The 18,547-nt window shown below is 52.5% G+C and overlaps 1 protein-coding gene across 7 annotated transcripts in view; it reads right to left on the bottom strand.

Moving 5' to 3' along the window:
* Positions 1 to 17,387: 17,387 nt before the first annotated feature.
* NFYC (nuclear transcription factor Y subunit gamma) overlaps positions 17,388 to 18,547 on the bottom strand; it is a 49,472-nt gene continuing 48,312 nt past the window's right edge. For all 7 annotated transcript variants that reach the window (XM_025212845.1, XM_006031237.3, XM_025212846.1 and 4 more), the window contains one exon: positions 17,388 to 18,248. In XM_025212845.1, the coding sequence (XP_025068630.1) occupies positions 18,129 to 18,248 (120 nt within the window). In that variant the 3' untranslated portion in view covers positions 17,388 to 18,128. The remainder of the gene's footprint in view (positions 18,249 to 18,547) is intronic.

Raw genomic sequence — 18,547 nt, 5'->3', positions numbered from 1 at the left:
AGCCGCTCGCCGCCCGCGGGGCTGCTCCGAAAGCAACACCGACGGGGGCTTCAACTCCCCGCCTGGGCTGCAGCACAGGGGATGGAGCTGGGCTGCTCGGAAAAGACCGAGGGGGGATTGAATAGTAGCCTTCAGCTCCCTGCACTGGGGTGCAAAGGGGATGGAGCTGGGCTGCTCGGAAAGGAAGACTGAGGGGGGATTGAATAGTGGACGTCAAGTCCCTGCACTGGGGTGCAAAGGGGATGGAGCTGGGCTGCTCGGAAAGGAAGATCAAGATGGGATTGAATAGCAGACTTCAAGTCCCTGCACTGGGGTGCAAAGGGGATGGAGCTGGGCTGCTCATAAAAGGAGATTGAGGGGAGATTGAATAGTGGACTTCAATTCCCTGCATTGGGGTGCAAAGGGGATGGAGCTGGGCTGCTCAGAAAGGAAGACCAAGAGGGGATTGAATAGCAGCCTTCAAGTCCCTGCAGCAGGATTGCAAAGAGGCTGGAGCTGGACTATCCTCAGCGGTGGCAGATTGCAGGACAAGGGACACCTGGGCGAAGAGTTTAGGTTGGATATTAGGAAGAACTTTCTCACAAGGAGGGTGGTGAAGCACTGGAAGGGGTTACCCAGAGAGGTGGTGGCATCTCCATCCTTGGAGGTTTTTAAGACCCAGCTCAACATGGTTGGGATGATCTAGTTGGGGATGGCCCTGCTTGGAGCAGAGGGTTGGACTAGATGTGACCTCCTGAGCTCCCTTCCCAGCCTCATTGATATAAATTCAATCTCTCATTCCAGAGGCCAGATCATGGGGGTTGATAGCTCACCCCTGTCAAAAATTTCACTTACAGTCTACAAGAGAAGAAAGTGGATGGAAACGATGGCCTGAAAGCTTTTGAAGTTGGAACAGGCAATGAGGTATAAACCATAAAGCAAAGATGATGATGATGATGATGATGATGACGACGACGACAAATGTGGTCACCTTGCTGGGGTCACCTGTTATCTTTCCTGCTTGGTGCAGGGGCTGGACCTGATGATTTTCCGAGGTCCCTTCCAGACTTACAATCTATAAATCTATACAAAAATAAATAAATAAATAAATAAATAAATAAAATTAATCTTCCACAGTGAAGCCAGGTTCAACTAGTTTTCTATGATTTGATGAAGCAGGGATGGAGCCAGCCCTGGGTGGCTCAGGAGCTCCAGCAGGACCTTTCCAAGCTGGAGGAAATGCAGGAAGACAAATGCAGGAGGGAGGCAGTGGGGGCAGAGAGGGCGAAGCTGGAGAGAGCAGGGCTCCCCAGAAGAGTGACTTGTCTTTAGTCACCCAGGTGCATGTGCCATCCCGGGGAGGCTACTTGGAGCAAATGTGGCAAGATGCTCTCTGGATGCCATTATTGCCCCTTATCCTGGGCTAAGCACAGCTCTTGCAGTGATGGGGAGCGGGGGTCCCTGAACACCCTGATCCGGACTGTCCTGTCCCCTGCTTCCTCCATCTGCCCCCTCACTCCTGTGCTCCAAATCCTCCTCACCACGTCTTCCCAGATCAGGTGCTGGAAACCGGCTCTAGGTCAGCACCTGCCCATCATGTCCCCGCACACGGTGAGCTCCCCCGAGGAGGCTGCAGCATTTGGTTTGTGAAATAATAGGTTCATTGATTCTCAAAGTAAAGTCCGCAGCGATGCGTTGCTACTTTCCGGAGCCCCTCGAAATCTCCCACCGCCCGGCGGAGGAAGGGGTGGAAAAGCTGGCAAGGAAGGGCTGGGGCAGCAGGAAGGAGCCAGGCCTGAGTTTGCTTGCACTGGGAGAGGACCGGGCTTTTACAGTGCACCCTGCCCATCTAGCAACACATCCAGGGCAGGATGAGGCCTATCCTGGAACCAGGACAAATCAGGACACATGTGGCAGCCACCACCTCGGGCATGCGGGGTTGATCTCTGCTTCTAAGGCCAGGGCTGCCATTGACTCATCGCTAGAAAATGGGTGTTTCTCCCGGCTCTGGGGAATCCACCATAGCCCGCCAGCCCATTCTGGATCCAGCTGTCAGTCCTTGGTAATTGTTGATCGTTGCCGTGGCTAGCAGCCCACGGAGAAAAGCAAGGTGCAGACTGGAGTCCCCAGGTCCCACACCGCTCGGGGGACACCAGTGACGGATGGAGACTTGGAAGCCAATAGATAAGAAATCAGCAGAAGCAGGAGAGGCGGGGGACAGCGAGGAGGCTCTGAAGCCTGGATCCTGCTGGGCAAACCCCCGGGCCACACATGGACAGGCTGCCTTGGCGTACCACGAGGGAACTGGTGGAACGGGTGGGATTTACCAGATTTCACGGTGGATCTCAGAGCTGGTAGCCCCCGGGCCAGCCCTCCCTCATCCCCAGCTCATTCCTAAGGGCAAAAGTGACCCGATGTTGTCTTTTACAGGCAGATCCCAAAGCACTGTGGCAGCGAAGCCTCCCCACCCCATGACTCAGTGAGTCAGTTCAATGCAGTGGGGAAACTGAGGCACAGAGCTAGCAAATGGCTTTCCCAAAGTGGCGCGGCGCTTGCTTTCCTCCCCCTCCTGTAGCCACACTTCCTTTCCAAACGGTTAGATCCTTAAAGCAGCTGATGCCATTTTCAAACCCAGCACAGTTCCCCTCCCTCCAGCGGGGCCCCAGAGCCCACACTGCTAAAAAAAGAGAAGTGAGGGTGAAAATTAAAGGCTTAAGTTAGTGAATTATTTAACAGGGCGGTCGGATCCTGGCACAAATGCCAGGCTCTTAACGAATGCCGCTGCCTTTGGTAGGTGCTTTGGAAACGCATGCAGGAATAAATAATGCATTCACCACCTAATAATCCCTCTCCCCATAAGCCTGCTCTTGTGGGCAGCTTCCACAGGCAGCAAACCTGGGGCGTGGAAGCCAAGGACAGGTCGCTTCCTATCCAGGGAAGTTCAGAAGAGGTCAGGCTGCCTTGGGAGGCCACCAGCGGTACAGGTGGGATCGAACAGAAGAGCTAGGGGATCTCAGTGGGAAAACTCACGCTCCGAACAGGCCGGACGACCTCCAAACGTACTCCTTCCAGCTGCTTAGCAGAACAAGGACTTTCTGGGTTAAGAAAAAAAAAAACAACAAAAGAAAAGGAAGATTTTTCTAGGGTCAAATTGATCCACCTTCACTGATACAATCAAAAGTGTCTCCCGTCATCTACTGCATCTGGCATCTGTGTATTGATGCTGCAGCTACGCCACGATCCGTAAGTCGTGGGGCTGTAATGCAGATCAGTGCCTTGCCAAGTGCTAATCGGCGGTGCCGGGTGCAGATGGCTGGACCATACTGGAGGCCTGTGTCCCAGGACAGGAGGAGCCATCAATGAGTCTTTCTTCCCAAGTAGTGGAGACTCGCCTGGTCCTGACTGATGAAGAGTCAGTGAGATTACAGCGTCCAGACCTCAGTACCATCACCGTTTGTACACTGACCTCAGAGATGGACTGAGGTTTCATCCGGCAATCGATGGCAGCTGGCAGGAGAGGTCCTGGGGGCAGAGTTAAGGTGACCGGCCAAGGTTTCTAACCAAGCTGGGTCTGCTTTCCCCAGCATATAAGAAAGGAGCATTGGAGAGCCAGGGGGGACAACATTGTTTGTTCTTCTCTTGCATGTTCACCTTTATAGATGAGGAGGCCCAGCCTGGATTTGTGGTAGCAAAAGTTGGAGGTCTAGGAGAACATGCTTACTGGTGGGCAAAAAGAGCTGAATTTTTAAAAAAGACACTGTTTCTCCTGTGAATGCGGCCAACCCGCTGCTAATAAATGACCCCAAAAGGGAGTGTCAAAACAACCAGACTCTGATAGATCGTGAATCTATGCCCTTCCCAGCTCCCTAGCTCAGCTTTCAGTGTTTTGCCTCTTACAATTTCACCTCTGAAAAACCCCACTCTCCTTCTGCACGTTAATTCAACCTTCGCGGGATTAAAACAAAAATCATCTCGAAACAGGCTGATTTATCGCTCGCTTCCCTGGCTGCTCTTAGACAGGTCAGCCACTTCCCTCTTGGCTCATCCCCCCCCTTCCAGCGCTCGTGCAAGGCTGGGGTTGAAATCCCTACAGACCACGTGCGTTCCCATTCAAGTTTAGCTCCTATCGATTGCAGGTCGGTTGATGCTGTGCTTTACCAGACGGCCTTTCGGGGTTTGAGCTGCCCTGACCGTCTCTCTTTCTGGGCAGTGCATTTCTAATCCCTGCACAGTTGCTTTCTCCAGGCATCTCCCTTCTGTTGAACCTGGCCACTGAGCTAAGGGAGAGTCCCTGCCAACTCAGGTGCTTCCCTGGCCGCTGCATGGCTTGTAGCAGCATGTAAAGTTATTGTGGACAGGGCCCCTGGGGCACTGCCCTCCAGCCCCAGGGGTCTTTACCTCTGCCCTTGCAGCGGGGCATGTTCCCCTCTCTGGAAACTCCTCTATTGATCCCGGAGCTGGGAGTGGGTCGGTTCAGTCTTTGGTGACGAGCCAGGGAGTCTAAATCAATACTGTGCTGACCGATCCATCAGCACTGTCAAAGGTTTCGGGAAGCTGGCACAGTCTCCCAGCTGCCTTGCCACCATCTCTGCCACACCCCTGTCTGGCTGCTGGGGGCTTTGCAAGCCCTTTCTCCTTCCCCGGCCCCACCCTGCAATAAAACTTTAAAGAGGATCTGGAGGCCTGGCCTGCTCGGAAGGGAACAAGGAGGCCTGCTCCGGGCTGGGCCCCCCTGGGACTGCAGCTTAAATTCTTGGCATAGGACAGAGGACAAAATTTGCATCCATAGGCTTTCCAGTAAGTTTTGCAGGCTTGGTATGCTGGAGCCAGGCGGCTGGGGAAGGAGCAGGGACAGCTTGGGAGGTGCAGCAAGGGATGGGGGCAGAAGGGGCAGCAAGGGATGGCGAGGGGCAGAAGGGGACAAAAGCCCCCCACCGTGCCGGAAGGCACAACCCAGCAGCAATCCCAGCCTGGAGCAGGGGAGGCACGAGGAGCACCAAGCAGACCCCAGCCCAGGGCGACCTGCCGGGGGTTGCAGGGAAAATGCCAACAGCTGCACCCCCCCCAGCAGCAAGGCGGGCTGGGGTGGGGAGAGGAAACCACAACCCAGCAGCTCCACCCTCCTGGCCCCCTGTGCTCCACCCGTCCTGACTACACCTCCTCAACACAGCCAAGACTCATAGCTTTCCTTTCAGTCCGTCTAGGAAGGCCTGGCAGAGCAGAGGAGGATGCAGCTCAGGGCAGGGGAAGGAGGGTCAGGACTGGGCTGGGCATCAGCAGCTGCATGGGCAGCAGGGAGGTCGGGGGCCAGGCCAGAGGGGCACCGGAGGCTCCTGCATGGCATGGGGGGCTGTGGGTGGGGTGGCAGGGGATGCACTGCCCCAGCATGGAGAAGCAGGGCTGTTGTAGCTCCCAGCGGCAGAGAGACTGCAGAGCACCTGCCTGCCCGAGCTGGCCCCAGCCCAGGGCAATTAGCGGCTGGCTTCCCTGCTCACGCACGCTCGTACAGCGCTAACAAGAGCCTTCGGAGCCCATTCCCTAGTGACAGCAGCTCCTGACAGCTTGCAGCAGGGACCGGGCCAGTGCTTAACCCCTTCCCAGCCACAAATGCTCCACCTCTTCCAGGCTGCACAAGCAGCGCGGAGAAGCCCGGAGGCAAGCGTGTGCTGAAGCAACCGCTGGTCACCGGAGGCCAGGAGCCCAGCTTGGCCAGGTCATGGGTGGAGCAGGGAAAGGTCCCGGACCCGGGGCCTCTGGGATTTGACCTGGGAACACAGCCAGGATCTTTTCCGTGTCAGGGTGCATTCCCAGGCAGCCCCAGTGAGAGGAGCATCTGTCAAGCCTTCCTCTGCCCTCCTCCCTCTTGCTGAAACGTGGCCCAATGACTGAAGCCTCAGAGCTGGGGGTCGGGACTCCTGCGTTCCCTGCCAGCTCTGGCCAAAGTTGGGGGGAGGATGGGAGGAGAGATGTAGGAAGGGAATCCCAAGTCAGACCTGGGCCTGACACTGACTCAGCCCGTGGCCTTGGGTGGGACACTGAGCTTCTCTGCCTCAGTTTCCCTATTTGTTTAACAAGGTTCACAAGACTGGCTCTTCTCTGAGAACAAATGCACTGTCTGCCAAGAGCTTTGAGACCCTCTGCTTGTAGGGGCCTGAGCGCTGCAAAGTGCATTGGGATCCCCCCGACTCGGGGCAGAGGAGAGAAGAGGTTGAACAGAGGCACTGCCCCTGCAGCAAAGCAAAGCAAAGCAACGACCCAAGCTCCTTTTCTGAGACAGAAGCAGCTTTCTTTGTGGGCTATAAGGATTGGGCAGTGGGGAGCGCCCTGCAGAGTCACACCACTGTCTCCCAGCTCAGACAAGGCTGCTTCCGGGGATGGCTTGCTGCACTGCATCCCTCCAGCACATTCAGGGCACCGGGCCCTTGGCAAAGTCAGGGCAGCCCCACACCAGTGCTTGGGGTTGCAGCGAGGCAGCCAAGGGCCTAACACAGCTCCTTAGCTGGGTCGAATGCAAAGAGACCAGCTCACAAGCCAGTCAGCTAGGTCTTGTGGAGGCCCAGGACGTGCTTATCAGGAGCTCAGATCATCACACGGCCCTGGGTGTGCTTATCGGTAGCTCAGATTGTTGCTTCCCCAGGTGCAGGCTTCGTCAGAGGCAGCATCGGCCCCCGCACTCAGGAAATTTGGCTGGCGAGTGTCGCTAGTGTGCAGTCAGGCAGAGCAACAGAGGCAGGACTTCTCCCCACGTGATGGGCAAGCGGGTGCAGCGTCGATGGCTTAGTGAGGGTAGCTGGAGGCTGCGTCGCTGCAACCACTGTGTCTGCTTACTAAGCCCATTAACCCCCCCACACCCAGGGGGGTACCCCTACATTTGAAATGGCAGCAGCAGGGACCCCCAAGCCTGCCTGGATGCATGCAGGGGCTTCTCTCCAAGCATGGCTGATGTGTTTGACGCTGGGCCCAGGGGGGGGTCCCATGGATTCCCTTTGCTGAACAATGACCTTTTCCTGATCCCTACCCTCATCCCGTGCCAGACTGTAGCATGTCTCCGACTGGCTTGGGTGTTAACAAATAGACCCCTTGGCCTGCATCAGACAATCGTCCTGAGCTTCTAGCAGCGCCTCCCCAGCCATGCCCCACTCGCACCTCGTGCCATGTCTTCTGCAGGAGGGGCCGATGTTTGCAGCCTTCCCCTGAGCTCCCGCAGCCCATCTCAGAGACAACCCTGGTCAGACACAAACCCCCAGCGCTTTGCAATGGAGACTGGCCAAGAGGGGCAATGGGACTTGGCCAAGGTCACCCAGAAATTCAGTGGCAGAGCTGGATGCAGGGTTTGGATGCTCTGCTCCTCATTCCCACCCCCCTGGAAGGGCTCAGCTCTCCCCTTGCCTCAGCCCCAGCGTACGAGCAGTAGCTGGCACATTACAGCTACTTCGGTTCACGGACAGCAGAGCAATGAAACATCTTCCTTTGCCCAGAGCCACTCCCTTTCCTCCATTCCCCTTCCTGGCCTGGCTCACAGCTGCCCTCCTCTGCTCAGGCTCTGCCATTTTGGGTGCAACGATTTGCAGCAGACCAGAAACTTTGATTAAAGCGGCTTAAATGTCACCGCTAAGAAAGGGCCCGGAGGGGGGGAAAGGACCCAGGTACCAGCACTGCAGTGGCGGCGGACGGGGGCAGAACAGCCCTGGGGAACCAGAAGGCGCCAGCTGACTTTCACGCGCCGCATGCGTCAGCGCGCGCTCCGGGAATCAAGCATGCAGGGCTGGCGAGCAGCAATGCTTGCTCAGCTGCCTTGGGGGCAGCTCAGATCAAAACCCCCCGGGGTGGTCGGAGCTGACGAGGAAGGGGTGGTAGTATCTGCAGGGATGGGCACATAGACCAGATCCAGCTGGCAGAGCCCGTGTCTCGGTTCAGCCCAGGGCAAGTACCTGTAAGGGCAGCTCTGAATGCAGCAGACGTAGCATGGAGTCACCGCAGGGGTTCACAGACCGTGTCCCTGGCCTGCGGCATGGAGCTAGAGGTGGCCCAGGCCAGCAGCCACTCTCCCACCCTGCCACAAGCAGCAAACCCCCGCAAAAGGCTCCTGAGCTCCTCCACGAAGCTGCGTTTCAGAGCCAGCTCCCCTGAGGAACCCAGGCGGCCGCTAAGCTGCAGTGCCGGTGCCAGGAATTCCTCTGCCCTGGGGCTGGCCTGGCACATCCCCTCGAGGGCACAGCTATGTTTAAATGCTGCGGCAGTGGCAGCTGCTCCGAGCACCCCTCACCTGCTAAAGCAAAGGCCTGGAAATGAAACCTCTCCCTGCCGCAGTTGTATCAGCTCGTGGCTGGCCCGTGTTTCCCCCACTGTGGGATGCAAGCTGTTTTCCTTTGGTCTTACAAGTGCAATGAAAAACATTAGCCCTTAAGGCCCCAAGAGGAAGATCCAGCACTGGGGAAAAAAGCAGCAGAAGAGTCCGAGATCCCGACAATCGCTCCGGTGGGGAAGCAGAGGGAAGCGCGCTGCCTCTCGGTGCAGAGGGGCCTCGGGAGCTGCATTCATTCCCGAGGGCAGCACTGGGCACCTGATGGGAGCAACGGGTCTGGTGCCGGCAACTTGGCCAGCGGCTGCTGCGGGCTTCCTATTCCCCACCCCTGGCCCTGACCCCCTGCTGCCCTAAGCCATGGTGAACAGTGAGGGCAGAGAGAAGGGGTCTTAAACAGCTTTAATGAAGCCTTTTTAAATCAGTGTCCCCCACAAACTAAACCAGACCTCTGCCAGCCAGATCCAGCCTCTGGAACACAGCTGGCCAACACCTGGGGGTGGTGGCTAACCAAAGAAGCCCAGGCTGGTCCAGATCCTTCTTACAGCGACGAGGGACTGAAGAGCAGAAGAGGAAGCCAAAAATCTCCCAGAGTGGCCTCTGCTTTGGTCCTAGCTTGACAAAGCAAGGGCCGGATGTTTTGAGGGCACCATTGCACCTGGAGTCAGCGCAAACAGGCCATAAAGATCAATGCATCGAAATGAGCAACCTGTGGTAGGGGCCGCTTGGGAACAGGTTGGTCTGAGGCTACCCAGGGGTGAGCCTGCTCCCCTCTCCTGACCCACCTGCCCTGCGCCTAGCCCGGCTCTGCACGCCTGTCTGGGATGGGAGACGAGTTTAGGGGGCAGGCTGCAAAAGCATCGTATTCCTCATTCCCTTCTGTCTTGTAGAAACAGAGCAGCAAGCAGTATGCTGAGGCACTGGAGAAAGTGAAACAGCTTTGCCGAAGCATGTATCGTCAGAGCATTATCACAACTCCCCCCTAAAATGGGAAGAAAAATCAGGCTTTCTGCTCCATCCGAGATTCTTCCCTACCTCAAAACCATCATGCTTTCAGCCACACCTGCACAGGGGAAAGTTAAGAGCCATGGCTTATTCTTACCTTCAGAGACAGAGCTTTTCCGCTGCGGCAGCATGCACCTATGTCCGTAAGAAAATCCGACGGAGAACCCGGGAGCCTCGCTTCCCACGCTCTTCTGTGACGACCAAGCACACACACGTCCCCTCTCCCTTAGCAAGACAACTTGATCAATATTGCAAGCAAGAAGAAATACATAAAACAGTGAGATGCCTTCTGCAATCAGTGGCAGGTACATTCAAGAGAGGCCAGGAGCAGTGCTTGAAAAAGAAAGCCAGCTCCCCAGAAAAAAATGAGAATCTTTTTAAATAAAGGCTTCCTTTTAAAAAATAATAACTAAACAAAGCCTAGAAACAACCCCCCCCCCCCCCCCCCCCCTCTCCTGATGTGTGTTTTTTTTCCTAGCCTACAGTAACATAGCCCTGAGAGTCAATGTGAGATGGAGGGGGTGGGGGGTGTTTGGGTAGGGTCTGATATAATTTGGAGATGAGCACGATGGCAATAAAAGAAGACAGAGGGAAAATAGAGCAGGTTGAAAATATTCGGATTATTTTATTGAAGAAAAAATATATCTCGTCTCCTCTCCCAATCACTCCCCAGAGCTAGTCCCAAGGCGGTTTGGGGGGAGTTCCTGAAAGCTAAACATTTTCAATCCAAATCCTTTCCCACAATCATTGGGAAGCAGAAGATTCATTAGGTTTTGAAACCTGCCACACTCAGATGGTTCTTGAAGCTTTCCCCAAGCATCTGCACCAGCTTCCCAGCAACTCACACAAGCTCCTTCGCGAACAGGATACAGATTCCTGGCATCACCCCAGGACATATCGAACTAAGACCAACAACGAGGCTAATCCTGGGAGTGGAGCGGATCAGGAATTTGCCAACATGATGTTGGTTTGTCAAAACTTTTCATGGAAAAGCCATGGTTTCGAGGAAAAGATTTAATTGCTGGCATGAATTTCTGGGAAGAGAGACAGAGAGAGAGAGAAAGGCAGAGAGATAGAAAGAAGAGAGATAGAGACATGGAAGAGAGACCGACAGACTGCAGAAAGACCAGCAGCCGGGTCCTCAGGGCATTTAGAAACTCAGACGTATTCCCACATTCAAGTCCTTGGCAGCATGTATGAGGCAGAGGTGACGCTGCGAGATGCATCTCCTGTGTCCCAGGAGCAGCTCTGAATCACCAGCCCACTTGCTATCCAGTTGCCCTCTCTGCCAAGACCCCAAACGGTCTCGTTTCTGGAATAGGAGAGTCAATTTTGAGCCCACGTTACAACAGGATAAGTTCCCTACGGGAGCACACACCTCTCTCTACCTCGACCCGAGCTCTTTAGCATTTGCACCTCCCTTTGCCCAAGGGAGGGTGGCGGGCAAGCGTTGCTCATCAGCTTGGTTTGCGCCTTTCTGCAGCCTCTGCGATGAGCCATGCTCACAACAGGACCAGCCACCTGTTTGCATTCTGGACACATTAGCAATGCCCCAGCCCCACTGATCCGCCCCAGCCCCACTGATCCTCCCCAGCACTGCGGCGGGCAGAGCCAAGCAGAGGAACAGCTGCAAGAAGAGCTCCGTTAGACTCAGCTGTTCCTGCCCGCCTCCGCGCCGATGCCAAGCCAAGCACCGGAGACAGAAGGGTGACTGGCCAGGACACCTGCAGAGGACGCCGCTGCCCAAGCGCAGCCTGTCCTTGCTTTGTAGGAGGCCAGATACTTGGCAAATTGCAGCAGTAGGCACTGTGAAAATGAAGCAGGAGACAGGCGAGCTGAGCCAATTGGGCTGTTTGGAGTCCTGGGTTTAAGTTACAAGATCAGTTTTAATCTCTCGGCTTAGCTACACAGCAAGTCCTCAGAACAGAAGAAAGGCCGCACTATGTCAGACCACTGGTCCGTCTAACCCCGTCTCCAACAGCGGCAGGAGTGGATGCTGTAGAGGGAGAGCATCGAACTGGATCCCTCCCGAGTGAGCTCTCTCCTATTCAATACCTTCCTTCCCCTGCATCCACCGTTACTGGGTCAGAGGAAACATCTCCGACCGTAGATTAAAAGATCTATCATCCATGAATTTATCCAGTCCCTTTTTCAACCTGGCTGTGCTTTCTGCCTCCATCACCTCTTGTGGCAACAATGTGTAGCATAGAAAAGTACTTCCTCGTTAGCTTTAAACCTCTCACCTACTATTTTCAGTGGGTGCCCTTCGTTCTAGTATACTGGGTAATTAAGTTCCCTCTTCACTTGGTCTGCACCCTTCATGATTTTATAGACCTCATATTCCCCCTCCGCAGACTTCTCTTTTCCAAGCCAAAGAGTCCTGGCCTTTTTAGTCTTGCCTGGCAATTGCCCCAGGCTCCTGTTGATTTTGGTTGCCCTTCTCTGTACCTTCCCGAGCCCCTGAGTAAGTAGGTAGGGGAGCGCTTATTAGACAAGACCTGAAAACCCACCCTCTCGGGGCATGCAGAGATCCCACGGCACTTTTCAGAGACTAAAGAGTTGCACCCATCATGGTATCCTCCTTCTCCTTCTGCTGTGTGTGTGTTGCTGGCTGTCCTCCACCCCAGAAACAGCTGCATTTCAGTAGTCTGTTCCTTCCACAGACTCCAGGAGTTCCCTCCTGCCGTGGCAAGGAGCCCTCTAGACTTCAGAGAGGTCCCAAACCATGGCCCCCCCTTCTCTAAAGTCTTCTGGGCTTCTGAGACATGAAAGGCCATATAGGTGGTGCCAGAAATGACCTATTTTACCTATATCTTTATGTTGAATATCCACGCCTCCAGGGTTGTCCATCACGGAGCGAGGCCATCGTGCTCCCTCTTCCGGCAGGACAAGAAACAAGGTTTCCTCCACCAGTATAAATATATTTATCAGAGGCAATTTCACCCCAGCAGCAAAACTTACTTGCATCTTCAGCACTCTGGGCTGAATTAGAAGGCATGGAGGTGGGTGGTTCAAAGGGTTGGAAAACGGAAGACCAGCTCAGTGGGAATATTCAGATTCATCAGAGTGCTTTAGTTTTAGAGCGTACAACACCTCACCTAAACATTTGAGAGGACCTAATTGCACAAGGGGGAGAAAAAAAATCCCTGCTGTCGAACCTGCGTGGGTACTTCCAGTAAGCGCTTTTCCAATGAACCCTACGGGAACTCTTCTGTGCCAGCTAGTGTAAATCAGCATAGTTTTGTTGTCTTCTGGGCAGCTAGGCGGATCCTTCACTGCTGTGCATCCAGCTCTTTCAAGCCAGAAGGTGAGGAAAGCAAACTGAAATGTTGTCTAAGGGTTTTCTGGGAAGTGCAGTCAGGATTGCGGCACTAACCTGACTCCGACCTCCACCCCCCCCCATTTTAAGAGGAGAGTCTGCTCTCCAAATCCACTGCAGCAGCTACAGCCCAGCAAACCCAACCAGGTGCAAGTTTCTGAACGGGGAGAAGGGGACTCATCATTGGAACAAGCTACCAAGGGAAGTGGTGGACTCTTCCCCCTTTGACAGGTGCCTTTCGGGGAGATGGGTCCCAGCCACACACAAGTTCTTGGGATACCTACCTGGCAGGGTGATAACAAAAGGCGTGTGCTATCCCAGAGGCCAGACTTGACGATCTAACGGGCCTTTGGACTTCACCTGTCTCAACCAGAGCAGGGCTGCGTGGGCATAGAAGAGCAGGACGACATAGGATGTTACTGCATGGTGCAACCGGCCTGATTTTCCATTGCCTTGCATGACATGCTACTAGACAGCAGTTGGAGGTTTTACATAGATATAAGGCTACATGCCCCCCACCCCAAAGCAACATGTTTCCATGCAGATCTGCAACCCCACAGTAAGCTCTCCTCTGACTTTGCTTTTGCGGTCGATGCACCCTCAGAACTCAGCTGTCGACAGTCATATATCGCCTGGGACTTGCTAGGCTTCCCCTTGGGCACGATCTCCAAGCACTTCCAACCCAGCCACAGTCCTTGGTCCAGAGGTGACTTTCGCACCATTGACTCCTGAGAAGGGGGGGAAGGGGGTCACATGCCTCAAAGGCCTCAAGACAAGGGCAGCGAAGCCAGCGGTAAGGAACTGGCAGTAAACTGAGAATCCTGATTCCCAAGCATAAGCGGCGACCGCACATCCTCGCGGAGAGTTTGTGCTTAGCTAATCACTCCCAAGGAAGAGACACCTCCATTGATCCTGCAGACTCCTTGGAAAGGAAGAGCCTGGCTCCTAGTCAACTTTCATCCAAGCGTGAGCACAAACGCTGAGATCAGATAGAAAAGCAAACACCAAATCACCCCCTCATGATTAAATCATAAACAATGGCAGGCCCAGAAGTATAAATGCTAAGTGGCCTTTGGGACCTCTCTGGCAGGAGAAGCAAAAATAGCATGGGTTATCGCTACCTGCCAAAACCAGCTCCCTCCAACCAGAGAGTGCAAACACTTCGGCTAAGCTCAGACCACTTCTGCCTTCTTATCGGGAGTGGAGGAGTAGGACCGGGGGGCAACAGACTGCTGGGATCAGCTAGTTAAGGTCTCCTCAGGCCTTAATGGTGTTTTATGCCAGGGGTGGCTGACCCATGGGTAGCATGGGGCACATCAGGGAGAGGACAGGCAACTCAGCAGCAGATCAGACAGGGAGCAGAAAGCAGAGCAGGTCAGACAGGGGAAGGGGACTGGAACAGCACTTAGCGAGGGTGAGGGTCTTCACTTGTGGCATGCCCATCAAAAAGGTTGACCCCAACTGTTCTACACCACATAGGCATTTTAAACACATCATTTATACTTGAATATGGATTCAAGGGAGAAATTCCTTTCCAGGGCAGACCATTGTTTAGTGTCATGCTGCAGATTTAAGAATCACCATTTCATAGATTTTAAAGCCAAAAATGACCCCAGATCAATGCCCAGCTGACCCCTCCAGACTGCCCAGGCCAGGGCACGGCAGCCAGGTGCTCCCATAATTGAGTGTATTGTCTTTGCAGAGCTGCAAAATTACCCGACGCTGGTTAAAATCCAGGCAGGCCACGTCCCGGCAGCCTCAGGAAGCAGCTGATCACACACAGGCATCACGCCGAGATGAGGAGCATTCTCTTCTATCGACGCAGTGGGCTCATTTATTGGAGCATCTGCAACAAGGAGGGGAGGGGTCAATTTTCAAAATCTCCCGTTTCCCCCCGCCCATGCAAGCTAAAGACCCCTGTCCTTTGCTTCTTCCCCTGGCTTTACCTAGACCCCACTGAATCGCTGCCTGAGTTACCCTTGGCTGGCTTCTTTTCACTCTGTATTTCAGGGGGGTGATCAGCACCATGCACACTTCGTAAATCAGGCTGAACATTGCGCAGTTTGCAGCTCACTTGCGTGTTGTACCTGCTGAGAACTGCTGCTGCGTAATACTTCCACCGAGTTCCCCATCAGGAATCCGACAGCTTTGCTCAGAGGGCGCCGCAGGTCCAGAGCTCACGCATTTATTTCAGTCACATGCGTTTGCTTACGCTTCTCGCCGTTCAATTCCAGTTGTTGCTGTGCTTTTTTTAAACCCGTCACACTGAGCGTGGAGGGAAATCGGGGATCTCCCCACAGCTTGCATCAGCCAAAACAATTGTCACTGGTGAACTTCAGTGTGTGCTGCCCAGTTCTCAAGCCAGGAAGGGCAGGTGGTCTCAACAGCCCTCGGCTTTGGCTTCATCCTATTTGAAGCCGATGGTTTCACTCTCACGCATGTCAGGAGGAACAAGCACGCTCCCATAGGAGCAATGAAGCCAATTCAGAGGGTTTCAGCAAACCCCATGTTAACCTATGATGGGTCCTCTCTGTTCACCATTATGCCTGTTTGGGATCTGCTTCCTGTAAGCTTTCCTCCCTGCTCTGTCTGTGCCTTTCACCCAATTGCTGCTTTCCTGTATGGATTTAGAGGCAAAAGGTTTTTGTGGTCTCTTTTACTGAACCAGCAGCGTAGTAATGAAAGCTGTTGGACAAATGTTTGGATATCAAAAGGCTTGGAAATGCCCCTCCTTTATGAATTAAGAGACTCTGGAGAGACTTTAAGCAAAAAGCCCTGTAAACTCTACCCCCTGCATCAGCTTTTAACTTTTGCAAGCCAGTGGGACAGTTGAGAAAGGCGCAGTTCCCCCTTCCAGAAGTTGTGCTCGTTTGACCCAAAGTGCTGTACTACTCCTTCCTTAATTACAAGCTAATTCTCCAGCTGTGCTGCTTGGCATCCTCCAAGGCATAAGCTAAATGTTGTTCCGCCAGCAGAGCTGCTTATGAAGCAAGAAACTTCTTGTCATCATCCCAAGCACTTTGCGTTGGGCCCAGAAGGGCAATGCTGCTGGGTTAAGCTGGCCAGTATTCATGCCACGTTAGCCAGGACACTATCCATTTCCAACAACTTTCTTGACACGAGGCTAGCTATGCGAAGAACACACCTGATGTGCTGCCAGCGAGGGGGGAGGTGGGGATCCCGCAAAGTGTCATCTGTTGAGCAAAGACAGAACCCGCCAACCACATACTTGCCTAATGCAGTCCATCTATGTAGTTCTGCGGAGGACAGTACATCCACACACACGTATGAGACACGTTCCCGAGGTTAACCTCCACTCCTTGCTTCTCTGGTGCCACAGGACAACGGCTTATGTAAATATACAGTCATGTGGTACCCTCTAGCGGCCAGTCTTTAGAAAGGAAACATCTGCGATGCTCAGACACGCGGGACTGATCCCCTCTCACCTGCGTCCGAGTGTGTTATTAAAGAAAAGCAAATGTTTAAGACTGCTATGACTGGACTAGAGAGCAAGAATACTCATCCAAGTCACTTAAAGGATAAATCTGTAATCAGAGAACACTGATGTGAAGCTCTTTTTCTGGTATCTAGGGTGTAATCAAAGCTTTTTTTTTTTTTGCAAAAATTTAGTTGGTTTAATAAAAAGCATCACTTCAACCACGTGGTCCGAAGCTTTTTTCTGCAACTTGAAGCATACTTCCGAGTTCATAGGGCCTCAAAGTTTTCGACAGTGCAACAAAGCTCTGCTTGACTCCGGATCCGAACGAGCTGGTTTTTGGGTCTATTATTTTGATGCAGTCAAGCACTGAAAGCAACTGGAGTTCTCTCTCGTTGGAGGCAGTTATCTCTGGAATTCCCATGCGTCCGGGGCTATGCCTCAAGGCAGATGCCTACTCGGGAAGTTCGACATGCTTACTCTGCCTGCTGCACAGCTGAGTCTGGCATTGTAAGGAAGAAACAGATGGTCTCACTGACATGTAATTGGCCACAGCCCGTTACAACTTAAGTGTTTGAAGCACTTGGATTGCCTGCTGGGCTGTGGTCTTAGCTACAGCTCCCTCGCTTTGAAAATTCAGTGGATTTTGTGCTTTTGCAAATAAGCGGTCAGAGGAGCTAGATATAGTACAAGGGGGGACTCGCCCGCACAGAGCTGTGCCATAGCGCTCCACACCTATCCGTGGCCTCTTGACCCTTATTTCTGCCTCAAACAGATTTGACAGCATTGCATCTAATGAAGCTCCATGGACCTTTTGGGCCAGATGCAAAACAGAACTCCTGAGTATACTTGGTCACATGGAATAAAAATAGGGATTTAACTCTGGTATCCTGGCCAAAATGACTCTCAGGCTATCACGTTTTGCCTCCCTGTGTTCCCACCCTGGTTGCAGTTTCAACTTCACCTCTTGTAGTGAGCTGCTGCGTATTGTTGCTGGGCACAGCTACCTACTGTATATCCATCCCAAGAACTGCTCCCTTTCAGAGGTGGATGAACAAACATCTGTACATCTGTCTTGGTTTTTGGAGTGCCTGGAGATGTTTCGGTGTGAAAGCAGCAATCCTATTAGTTGCTGCGTCTTGCATTTGAGGTCATCTCCAGGAAACAGGACCCCTATTCAGCCTCTCCCTCACTAAACCCTTTTTGCTAGACTTCAATTAATGCATTATATGCCATTTCCCCCCGGACTCACCCTTAAAAGTTCCAATAGGAGGCTATACCTTGGGAGTTTATGCTGTGCTTTGGAACTTGCATGGACTCAAACAGGAAGAAATAAAAAACACCACTTATCTAAAAAGAAAATTTATTGCATTTTATGAAGCTTATAATACATGCACTGACAAACTATCACAACAGTTAGCAACATTTTTTTGTTTCCAGATTTCCCTTAGTGTTTCTGGAATAAACCAGGCCAAGTTAAAGCCTCTTTTGTCCTTAGAAAATACTTTTCTCGTAACACAAGGAATGTTTTTTTTCCAAAAGCTGCAAATATCCAATGTTCAAGCTTACCAAAAAAGGAGGCAGGAGAGGAAAGTCTCCCAAAACACACGCACGCACACCCCTACTGAGCTAACAGGATGGGATGACTTTGTCTAGTTCTATTCAGAGTCGAGTACAAACAGGATACTGGAAATAAAGCTCTTTTGGAAAACAAAACGCAGTACCCTTTAAAAAAATTTTACTGGAGAAAAAAAAAATGTTCGACTACATTGTCCAATATGATGCTATACATTTCTTTTTGCTTAATTATTTTCAGTTTCATAGGCTTGAACAAGCAGTGGAATATGTTGAAATATTGGTTTCCTTAAAAAAAAAAATATTGCATCCTTTCCAGTTTCTGTTGGATGTTCTCTCATACCCATCAGAGAAGGGCATATAATGCGCCAGAGATCATAGCCTACTATAGGCTTAATATCAAGTACAGATACACAGAAGAGGATGTGATCATCAGATGAGGTTGGTATGGCAGAAGTTAGGCTGGTGTGAGCCAGTTTCCACACCCACAGAATACTTGCTAGTGCAGCTTTTCAGTCCCCCGTCACCTGTGTTGTTTGTCCATCAGAGGTCTGATTGGTGGACTGAATAAACATGGGCTGGGTGATTTCCTGACCTGCAGGCATAGTTACTTGCTGAATCTGATAGAGTTGCTGTAAGAGATGAAAGGAGGGGAGAAGAGGTAGTTTAGTGCCATCAGGATAGTCAACAAGCATTCCCTTTAAGTCCCGTGCTAGTTGTTTAGTCTAAATTAATGTAGAAATCAGTTGTCAGAGCAAGTAAACTATGTTCCCTGCCTCAGATTAGGCCAGAAATCCCAACAGGCATTCAGTACTTAAATGGGACGGACGCTACGCTGAAAGAGTTTTGTGAATATCTAATAACCTGTTTGAATCTGACAGACTTTATTTTTACAAAACAATCTCTGTATAATCCCATTAGAGCTTGATTC

Source organism: Alligator sinensis, unplaced genomic scaffold, assembly GCF_000455745.1.
Source record: "Alligator sinensis unplaced genomic scaffold, ASM45574v1 scaffold994_1, whole genome shotgun sequence".
Lineage (NCBI taxonomy): Eukaryota > Metazoa > Chordata > Crocodylia > Alligatoridae > Alligator > Alligator sinensis.
Note: the sequence above shows the minus strand (reverse complement) of the source record. Positions and strands in the feature narration are given on the sequence as shown.